Source organism: Phacochoerus africanus, chromosome 2, assembly GCF_016906955.1.
Source record: "Phacochoerus africanus isolate WHEZ1 chromosome 2, ROS_Pafr_v1, whole genome shotgun sequence".
In the NCBI taxonomy this organism is placed as follows: Eukaryota; Metazoa; Chordata; class Mammalia; order Artiodactyla; family Suidae; genus Phacochoerus; species Phacochoerus africanus.
The window spans coordinates 224,498,287-224,509,673 of NC_062545.1; the positions used below are offsets into that span (position 1 = coordinate 224,498,287).

The 11,387-nt window shown below is 41.0% G+C and overlaps 1 protein-coding gene across 2 annotated transcripts in view; it reads left to right on the top strand.

The window, feature by feature from the left end:
* The window catches only part of PIP5K1B (phosphatidylinositol-4-phosphate 5-kinase type 1 beta), a 350,208-nt gene extending 339,141 nt beyond the window's left edge, over positions 1-11,067 (top strand). For both annotated transcript variants that reach the window (XM_047767738.1, XM_047767739.1), the window contains exon 15: positions 10,315-11,067. In XM_047767738.1, coding sequence (XP_047623694.1) covers positions 10,315-10,317 — 3 coding nt within the window. In that variant the 3' untranslated portion in view covers positions 10,318-11,067. The remainder of the gene's footprint in view (positions 1-10,314) is intronic.
* The last annotated feature ends 320 nt before the right edge of the window (positions 11,068-11,387 follow it).

Consider the following 11,387-nt stretch of genomic DNA (forward strand, 5'->3'; position numbering starts at 1 on the left):
GGACTCAAGCTCCTCCAAACTTCCTTCCAGCTATAAAAACCTCATATAAAACCATCCATACATATGCTATGCTCTGATTTCTATAGCACTAGCTTATGTATCTATTTGCCTCCTAAAAAACGGTGAGCTTTGGGATGCCTGCTACTGTGGTTCACAGAGAAATCCCTTACTGATCATGCCTAGTGAAGTACCCCATATATAACTATAATAAAAGTATAGAGCCTTAGGTAAAAATAAGACAAAATAAGATTTCCAGAGCACATATCATGGCTGCTTGGTGTTTGAAACTCAAGGATCTCTGAGAATTCCATCTAGTGAGCCTCAGGATGGAGGGGACCCCAGGCCCAAGGGCATGATTAGGGTGGGGCATTGTGAAGCCTTTATGTGCATTTGTGGTGATGCTGTGAGTTTAGACTAAAATGAGGGGAGGGAGGAAGGATGAGTTGGTGTACTCTCCTGACCACAGAGAGGATGCTGGCCAAAAGAATAGGAAATATCAAGAAAACAGAGCAGGGCCAGGGAAAACAGCCTCAGTATAGGGAAGAAAAATAAAGGCCTTGCCACCTATGATAGCCTGTAGAGAAATCAGTGTTTTCCTCAGAGGTATTCTGGCAAAGAATTTCAACTTGAAATCAGAATGAGGCTGCCTTTGGACCCCAGACAGGGAAAGAGTCTTCTTCCATGGGGCCATGAGGCAGTTGTAGTTAAAAAAGAACATCGCGGAGTTCCCGTCGTGGCGCAGTGGTTAACGAATCTGACTAGGAACCATGAGGTTGCGGGTTTGGTCTCTGGCCTTGCTCAGTGGGTTAACGAGCCGGCGTTGCCGTGAGCTGTGGTGTAGGTTGCAGACACGGCTCGGATCCCGCGTTGCTGTGGCTCTGGCGTATGCCGGTGGCTACAGCTCCGATTCAACCCCTAGCCTGGGAACCTCCATATGCCGCGGGAGCGGCCCAAGAAATAGCAAAAAGACAAAAAAAAAAAAAAAAAGAACATCGCCCCTGAGTGTTAGTAGCTCATAGAATGAGGAGAACCCAGGGACTATTTAGTGTGGTCATCTTGGCCAGTCTGACTGCCCTCAAGTTCTGCTTTGTTTCAGCTCTGTCCTAAGACCCACTCACAGCACTTTCCAGATCTTATGAAATCCTATTGATTAAATATATCTTTTAAACAATGGGTTGAGGGGGGATGTGTGTGTTTCAGGGAAAAGGTTGAAAAAGGGGGAGGGATATAAATGACCCTAAAAATGAGACTCACTAAAAAGTGAACTTGGACTCTCCAACTTAGCCCAACTTGGAGTGTTAAGGAACACTCACAAGCTCATCCTGTGAAGCCACCATCACCCTGATACCAAAACCAAAGATACCACACACAAAAAAGAAAACTATAGGCCAATATCACTGATGAACACAGAAGCAAAAATCCCCAATAAAATACTAGCCAACTGAATCCAACAGTACATTAAAAGGATCATAAACCACAATTAAATGTGATTTATCCCAGGACTTCAAGGATTCTTCAATATCCAAAAATAAATTAGTGTGATATACCATATTAACAACTGAAGAATAAAAACCATAGGATCATCTCAATAGAAGCATAAAAAGCTTCTGACCACATTCAATACCCATTTCTGATAAAAACTCTGCAGAGAATAGGCAAAGAGGCAACCTACCTCAACATAATAAAGGTCATATATGACAAACCCACAGCTAACATCATTCCCAGTGGTAAAAATCTGAAGGCATTTCTGCTAAGATCAGGAACAAGACAAGAATGTTCACTTTCACCACTTTTATTCGACATAGTTTTAGAAGTCTTAGCCACATCAATCAGAGAAGAAAAAGAAATAAAATGAATCCAAATTGGGAAAAAAAGAAGTAAAATTATCACTGTTTGCATGTGACATGATATTACACATAGAAAATCCTAAAGATGCTCTAAAAAACTGTTAGAGATTATCAAAAAATTCAGTAAAGTTGCAGGATACAAAATTAATACACAGAAATTTATTGGATTCCTACCCACTAACAATGAAAGACCAGAAAGAGAAATTAAGGAAACTGTCCTATTTACCATCGCACCAAAAAGGATAAAATACCTAAGAATAAACTTACCTAAAGAGACAAAAGAGCTGTACTCTGAAAACTATAAGATGCTGATGAAAAAATCAAAGATCAAAGATGATACAAACAGATGGAAAGACATACCATGATATTTGATTGGAAGAATCAATTTTGTCAAAATGTCTGTACCAATCAAGGCAATCTATAGATTCAGTGCAATCCCTATTAAGTTGCCAATGGCATTTTTCACAGAACTAGAACAAAAATTTTTTTTAATTTCTATGGAAACACAAAAGACCTCGAATAGCCAAAGCAATCTTGAAAAAGAAAAATGGAACTGGAAGAATCAGGCTCCCAGGCTTTGGACTATACTACAAAGCTACAGTCATCAAAACAGGATGATGCTGGCACAAAAACAGAGATATAGATCAGTGGAACAGGATAGAAAGGCCCATGCACCTACAGCCAACTAATCTATGACAAAGGGGACAAGAATATAAAATGAAAAAAAAAAAAGTCTTTTCAATAAGTGGTGCTGGGAAAAGTGGACAGCTACATATAAAAGAATAAAATTAGAATATTCTGTAACACCAAACACAAAAATAAACTCAAAATGGGTTACAGACCTAAACATAAGGCTGGATACTATAAAATTCTTTGGGGGAAAGCATAGGCAGGAACATTATCTGACATAAATTGCAGCAATATCTTTTTTGATCCACCTCCTAGAATAATGAAAATAAAAACAAAAATAAACAAATGGAACCCAATCAAATTTACAAGCTTTTGCACAGCAAAGGAAATCATAAATAAAACCAAAGGACAACCCATAGAATGAGAGAGAATCTTTGCCAATGAAGCAAAGATTAATTTGATTAATTGACAAGGGATTAATCTCCAAAATGCACAAACATCTTAGGCAGCTTTTTATCAGAAAGACAAACAGCACAATCAAAAAATGGTAAGAAGATCTAAATAGACATTTCTGCAAAGAAACTAGACATATGGCCAAAAAGCACATGAAAAGATTCTCAACACTGCTTATTATTAGAGAGACACAAATCAAAACTCAATGAGGTATCCACCTCACACCAGTCAAAATGGCCATCAAAAAGTCTACAAACAGGAGTTCTCTTGTGGCACAGCTGATTAAGGATTTGCTGTTATCACTACAGCAGCTCGAGTTGCTGTTCTGGCATGGGTTTGAGCCCTGGCTCAGAAACTTACACATGCTGCAGGTGCAGCCCAAAGAAGTGCTTTACAAACAGTAAATGTTGGAGAGGTTGTAGAGAAAAGGTAACCCCTCCCACACTGTTGGGGGGAAGTTAAATTGATACAACCACTATGAAGAACAGTATGGAGTTTCCTTAAAAAACTAAACGTAGAACTGCCATATGACCCAGCAATAGCCAAGACATAGAAACAACCTAAATGTTCATTGACAGAGGAATGGATAAAGAAAATGTAGTATACATACACAATGGAATATTATTCAACTGTAAAAAAGAATGAAATAATGCCATTTGCAGCAACACAAATGCAACTCGAGATTATCATACTAAGTGAAGTAAGTCAGACAAAGACAAATATATGATATCACTTATATGTGTAATCTAATTTAAAATAATATAAAATAATTTAGTTATTAAAAAAAAAACCTCACACATTTCGAAATCAAACTTAAAGTTACCAAAGGGGAAACCTTGTGGGGAAGGATAAGTTGGGAGGATGGGATTGACACATATGCACTAATATGTATAAAATGGATAACTAACGAATATCTACTGTATAGCACAGGAAGGTGTACTCAATGTTCTGTAATAACCTATATGGGAAAAAAGAATAGATATATATGTACATGTATAACTGACTCACTTTGCTATAAACCTGAAGCTAATACAACATTGTAAGTCGACTATACCAAGATAAAAAAAAAAAATTTAAGTCTATAACAAATTCTGGAGAGGGTATGGAAAAAAGAGAACTTTCCTACACTGTTGGTGGAAATGTAAGTAGGTACGACCACTATGGAAAACAGTATGGCGTTTCCTCAGAAAACTAAATATAGAACTAACATATTACCTAGCAATCCTACTCCTGGGAATATATCCATACAAAACTATAATTCAAAAAAATATGTGCACCCCTATGTTCACAGCAGCACTGTTCACAATAGCCAAGACATGGAAACAACCTAAATGTCCATAGACAGATAAATGGACAGAGAAGATGTGTTACATACTTAAAATGGAATATTACTCAGCCATAAAAAGAATGAAATGTCATTTGCAGGAACATGAAAGGACCTAGAGATTATCATACTAAGTGAAGTTAATCAAAGATAAATGCCATATGATATCACTTATCTGTAGAATCTCAATTATGACACAAATGAACTTATTCACAAAATAGAAGCAGACTCACAGACATAGAGCACCGATATGTGGTTGCCAAGGGGGTGGGGGTTGAGATGGACTGGGAGTTTGGGATTAACAGTTGCAAACTGTAACATATAGAATGGATAAACAAGGTCCTTCTGTATGGCACAAGGAACTATATTCAGTATCCTGCATTTAAACCATAATGGAGTTCTCCCTTTAGTGCAGTGGGTTAAAAATCCGACTACAGGAGTTCCCGTCGTGGCGCCAGTGGTTGACGAATCCGACTAGGAACCATGAGGTTGCGGGTTCGGTCCCCGCCCTTGCTCAGTGGGTTGGCGATCCGGCGTTGCCGTGAGCTGTGGTGTGGGTTGCAGATGCGGCTCGGATCCCACGTTGCTGTGGCTCTGGCGTATGCCGGTGGCTACAGCTCCGATTCAACCCCTGGCCTGGGGGCCTCCATATGCCGCGGGAGCGGCCCGGGAAATAGCAACAACAACAACAAAAAAAAAAAAAAAAAAATCCGACTACAGCAGATCAGGTCACTGTGGAGGTGCAGGTTCAGCACCTGGCCCGGTGCATTGGGTTAAAAGTTCCAGCACTGCCACAGGTGTGCAGATCTCAGCTGTGGCTCAGATTCAATCCCTGGCTCAAGAATTCCCACATGTTGGTAGTGTAGCCATAAAAAACACTAAAAATAAAAAGGGGCCTTTTATTTTTAAAAAATACAATTGAATATATATATAACCGAAGTGTTTTGCAGTACACCAGAAACTAACACACTGTAAATCAACCATACTTGAATAAAAAATGATCATTGTACAACTACAAATGTAATAAATTCATTGAGTAATATAAAAAAGAATAAATTACGTAGAGGTAATCTAATCAAATAAAAAATTTTTTAAATAATAAATTTAATAGAGAAATTTTTAAAATACGAGCCCATGGTGGCACAGTGGAAACGAATCCAACTAGGAACCATGAGGTTGTGGCTTCAATCCCCGGCCTCGCTCAGTGGGTTAAGGATCCAGCGTTGCCCTGAGCTGTGGTATAGGTCGCAGATGCGGCTTGGATCTGGCATTGCTATGGCTGTGGTGTAGGCTGGTGGCTACAGCTCCAATTAAACCCCTAGCCTGGGAACCTCCATTCTGGGGGAACGGACCTAAAAAGACCAAAAAAAAAAAAAAAAAAAAAGAGCCTCTCATACATTCACACACAAACACACATATGTAGAATTAATAATGCTAGGGTTTAAGGCCACAAATACCTAAATACTCTCCTTTTTTCATACCAACTATTATCACACCTTTACCTTCAGGACTCAGAATTTCAAATGTATCGTGGATTCTCAGAGCATCACATGCATAGGAAGAAACCCTGGCATCTGTGTGGATGAATGACTGTGTGCGTGTGCATGCACACAGCAGTTCAGGTGATGACAGAACTGAAATGTCATTCTGCCTGTCATCGCATCCCTGAAATCTGGCTGGGTTCGATCTCCAAAGGACCAGTTCTGGTTTCTATTTCTTTCTTTTTTTTTTTTTTTTTTTGTTGTTGTTGTTGTTGTTGCTATTTCTTGGGCCGCTCCCGCGGCATATGGAGGTTCCCAGGCTAGGGGTTGAATTGGAGCTGTAGCTGCCGGCCTACGCCAGAGCCACAGCAACGTGGGATCCGAGCCGAGTCTGCAACCTACACCACAGCTCACGGCAACGCCGGATCGTTAACCCACTGAGCAAGGGCAGGGACCGAACCCGCAACCTCATGGTTCCTAGTCGGATTCGTTAACCACTACGCCACGACGGGAACTCCTGGTTTCTATTTCTAAAGTCATCACGTTAGGAGAGGGTTGCATCTCAGAGCATCTCAGAAGAAGTTGCTAGCATCCAGGCCAACACTACTTGAGGAGCCCACCTTGGTGCTGGGGAGCCAGAGGGATTTCTATATACGCCACATTTTGAAGGATGAACTCAAGCTGTGACTTTCTTCCTAAGTAGACAAAACAGCTGACACTCTGTCTCTTCATTGATGGATAATATAGGACTATGAATTATAATTTGTAGCAAGGAAAATTATAGCACATTTTATACTAAATAAGTGGTAATAAAATTCCCTTCTGCAGTCTTCTCACTGTGGCCAAGTTTACAAGCTGGGAGACGCTGCTTTCGGATCCCACCGAAGACTAAGACTTTAAGAAGTCATGCCATGCCGTTTTATTAGGGTTATAAGTTAGTACAAAAATGGATGCTTTCAGATCCATGGTCAGGTCCGTGACCAGTTGTGACCTCCCAGGATTACATTACAACATGGATGCAGAGTTGGCATTTCTCACCCAGCTTTGACAGTGTTGTACCTTGGGGGTGAGAGTGGGTGTTTAACAAAGTTTATAGAAATTTCTACAACACCCTCAATTTAAAAAAAAAAAAAACAGAAACCTTAATGAATATAAAGGATTTTTTATGACCAGAGCTGGAAATGACTCATTTTTAATAGTAAGGGGATTATATTTTATTATAATATCCTGTTTGATTTTAACCAGTTTTATGAGAAACACCACAATATTACATTTCTTTTCAGCAAATGGTTTATGTAATAGGAACTATTTTCAATATTCTAAGTTCTTTGGTGGTACACATCTACAAACAGTATTTAATAGAATCTTGCGGTTGTAACAGAATCCTGTGATCTTCCCACATGCCCTGCCCTGTGACTGCCACCCATCTCCACCTTATGGGTGCCTCAGCTCTACCCAAAGACCAGTCAGCCTGGCCTCACCCCCGGTGACAGTAACTGCCCCTTCTTCAGTGACCACTCATCTCTTGACTCTGGTTAGAAAATATTTCCTTGGAGTTCCCGTCATGGCTGAGTAGTTAAGGAATCCTAGTATCCATGAGGATGTGGGTTCGATCCCTGCCCTCGCTCAGTGTGTTAAGGATCCAACATTGCCTTGAGCTATGGTATAGGTCACAGACACGACTCGGATCCAGCATTGCTATGGCTGTGGTGTAGAGCAACAGCTACAGCTCCGATTGGACCCCTAGCCTAGGAACCTATACATGCCACCAGTGCAGCCCTAAAAAAAAAAAAAAAAAGAAAACATTTCCTCATTGAATCAAAACTGGCTTCTACCAACTTGTCCCAGTCCTGGTTTGGAACCATTTCGTCTCACCCCTTGGATCTCAACAGATGGCAGATTGAGGTCCTGTGCCTGGTGGTGGGGAGGGGAGGACAGGACTATCGGGATGCTTGATGGAGGGGGGACACTGAGAGAGTAAAGTTTTTACCATTCTACTCACCTCACAATTCTGATGTTCTCATCCCCATCCTGAGGGTCACAGCCAGCTGTGTCACTACAGCTGTCACACTTTCAGGTGTCCTAGGGCTAAACTAGTTACCTAAACCTTTCTTCCCCTTGGCTAGCCTTCAGGTATTGGAAGACAACTGTCATGCTCCATCTCTGCATCTCCTGTTTTCTAGACCGAAAAACCCAGGTCTTTAGCCAGTTCCAGGGGGTTTTGGGTTTAGAGTCCTTCACTGGTACATTTTTCTAGGCAGGGCTCAGATTGGTCAATGTCCCTCTCAGAGTTTGGCACTAGAAACCAGAGAACTCCAGCCATGATCTACTGGACAAGTAGAGAACTGTCACCTCTTTTTGGTTTTAGATTTTCAGAAAGCAGAACTCTAGGAGTTCCCGTCGTGGCGCAATGGTTAACGAATCTGACTAGGAACCATGAGGTTGCGGGTTTGGTCTCTGGCCTTGCTCAGTGGGTTAAGGATCCGGCGTTGCCGTGAGCTGTGGTGTAGGCTGCAAACACGGCTCAGATCTGGTATTGCTGTGGCTCTGGTATAGGCTGGAGGCTACAGCTCCGATTCAACCCCTAGCCTGGGAACCCCCATATGCCGAGGGAGCGGCCCAAGATAAAGCAAAAAGACAAGAAAAAAAAAAAGAAAGCAGAACTCTAATGAGAAGCATCTTTTAGTTTTATGTGGGGTCTTTAAGGTCACTGACTGAGCCTAAATAAAGTCCACCTTATTTAGGACATCTGTCCTGAACAGAGACACTTCACCTTTGCCCACTGCTGTAGCTCACACCATCTAATGCTCAAGCTATTTCTGAAAGTTTATTTGAATAACAGTCTGAGTATGTTGTACATTTAAGCAAGCAAACATTTCCAATTTTGATTAGTAAGAGGGCGTAGTATCAACTGTGAAACAAATTCGTAAGTTATTAAAAGTGACAACTCAAGGAGTTCCCATTGTGGTGCAGTGAAAATGAACCCAACTAGCATCCATGAGGATGCAGGTTGAATCCCCGGCCTCTCTCAGTGGGTTAAGGATCTGGCATTGCCATGAGCTGTGGTGTAGGTCAAAGATTCGGCTCAGATACCACATTGCTATGGCTGTGGGGTAGGCCAGCAGCTGTAGCTCCGATTTGACCCCTAGCCTGGGAACTTCCATATGCTGCAGGTACAGCCCTAAAAATATTTAAAAAAAAAAAAAAAAAAAGTTACAACTCAGTAGGCTCGAATTATGTGAAAAAATACTCACTTTTTTTTTTTTCTTTTTCGGCCACCCCGAGACATACGGAGTCCCCAGGCCAGGGCTCAGATTCAGGCTGCACTTGCAACCTGTGCTGCGGCTGTGGTAACAACGGATCCTTTAACCCACCTCACCGGGGCCCGAACCTAAGTCCTGCTGCTGCAGAGATGCAGCCAATCCCATTGTGCCATAGCAGGAACGCCTGAAAATACTCACTTTTAAACAGGATCCTCTTTGACAGAGTTTCTTTCCAAATAATTTTCAGTCATTTCAAATGTTTTAACTCAAGGTCTTTCAGCCTCCAAATGAATGTATTGGGCCACACAATCGCTGCGATCCCAGCTGCAACCTTCTCAACTACTGTTTTGGAGACACTAGCATATGCCAGACCCTAAGATATATAGAATTTGGGTATATAGTGTGTGTGTGTGTGTGTGTGTATACACACAAACCCACTGTATTTCCCCAGAGAAAATTTCTCACTTATAGTGTTTATTACTTTCATTTTACAAAGAAAAAAAAAATAGGGTGCAAAGATGGTTGAGTAACTTGCATAGTGTCCAGTAGCTATAAATAATTAGAAAATCAATAGATTTAAGCCATTGTGTCTGTCTGTGTCATGGTACCACTTCCCCATATATATCTTGATATGACTGTTAGAAGTTCCCGTTCAGTGCCTCTAACCTTAAGTGGCTACCATTTTAGGATAAATATTTGCTGGACCTATCTTTAACCCCTGGTCACAGGGATAGAATTTGAAAATGAACACAGCATTCATGAGTTCCAGACCATGCTCAAATGGCTTTGTTTGGCTTCAGGCCTGACATACCCGCAAAGCCCTGTGCACTTGCAGGGCAAGCGTGTGTCTTAGCCAGCATTGTTTCCTTCTGAGTCCCTAGCACTGCTCTGTGATGTAGTTGCAACTTGGCAAACCTTGGTGTAATGTGCATGTGGCAGGTCCAGAGAAGCATATGCTCATCATTGCAGAAGAATCTATCCCGATGCGCTCCCACTCTTCCACCTGCATGAGCTTTTGCTTTTTAGGGCCGCATCTGTGGCACATGGAAGTTCCCAGGCTAGGGGTCAAACTGGAGCTGCAGCTTCTGGCCAAAGCCACAGCAGCTGTGGGATCTGAGTCACGTCTGCAACCTACACCACAGCTCACAGCAATGCCAGATCCCCAACCCACTGAGCAAGGCCAGAGATCGAACCCGCCTCCTTATGGATTCTAGTCAGATTTGTTTCCCCTGCACCATGAAGGGAACTCGAGTGTGTTCCCATTATAAATGGATACCAAAGCTTAGTCTTATATTTGTTTTCTTTTCTCCCCCCAGTAAGTGAAAATGGTGACCACCTAAGCAGATGAATGAGACATGAACACAGTTGTGGGAGAGAAGTTTCTCCACTCCAGAATTACCCAAAGGAAACTTGGCTGAGCCTCACTACACACAGGGTCATAATCAACGGGACGTGGAGTCTGCGAGATGTCAGGGAGCCTTGGCGGAGAGGCTGATCAGCAGATGTGATGTGAAAAATACCACACTCTTCTGTCATTTGCTGTTGCTTGCTGAACTGTGAAGAACTGCATGAACTCTATTTAAGCTGCTTTCTATACCATTGCCAATCACCTTTTTTGAACTTGGAAGTGCTATTTTCCTATTGACACTTGCATTAATTCATTTTGCATGCATCCAGTGATTATACATGAGCAACATATGTAATCTGCTTATATATTTTCTAAAAATTCATCCATGCAAAATGGTAAAGTATAAATTCTGCTCTTTTTTGCAAAGTTATAATCATAGCCCATGTCACTAAAAATTTAAATTGGTTTCACATAAAGATCAGTGTAATAGGTCTGCATATACTTTATAGAAAATTAGCTTCTATAAAGATTTTTTCACTGTTTACTAGTGAAATGAGAAAAGCAAAGCTATTTATAAAAGGCCTTATGTCGTGTACATATATTGTCTTTGAAATATTTGTGATTTAGTTTATTGCTTGTAAAAGAGAAATTATATAATTTATTTAGTAAATACTATTGTAAACTATAGTTTTATCGAGAGAAATAAAATATTTTGTTCTCAGTTATGGTAGTACATCAATTACAATGGTTTTTGGTCTTTACATGTATTTTATTAATAAAAAGAAATAACTTAGAGCCTCATTTTTGCACATTCTGGAATTCTAAGTAAACTCTGACTCTCATGATAGATGAAAATGGAGAGAAATTAAAAGGCTTAAAACAAATGCTATTTCAATGACATGAAGCTGTCTGTGATTCCCTGAGAAAAGACTCAATGGCAGCCTCTGCTCAACGGGTTCAAGAGACTTTCCCAACGTCCTGGTGTGTCCGTCAGCTTTCACTTTATTGTGTTGTGGAAAACAATCCCCAAATCTCTGCTTA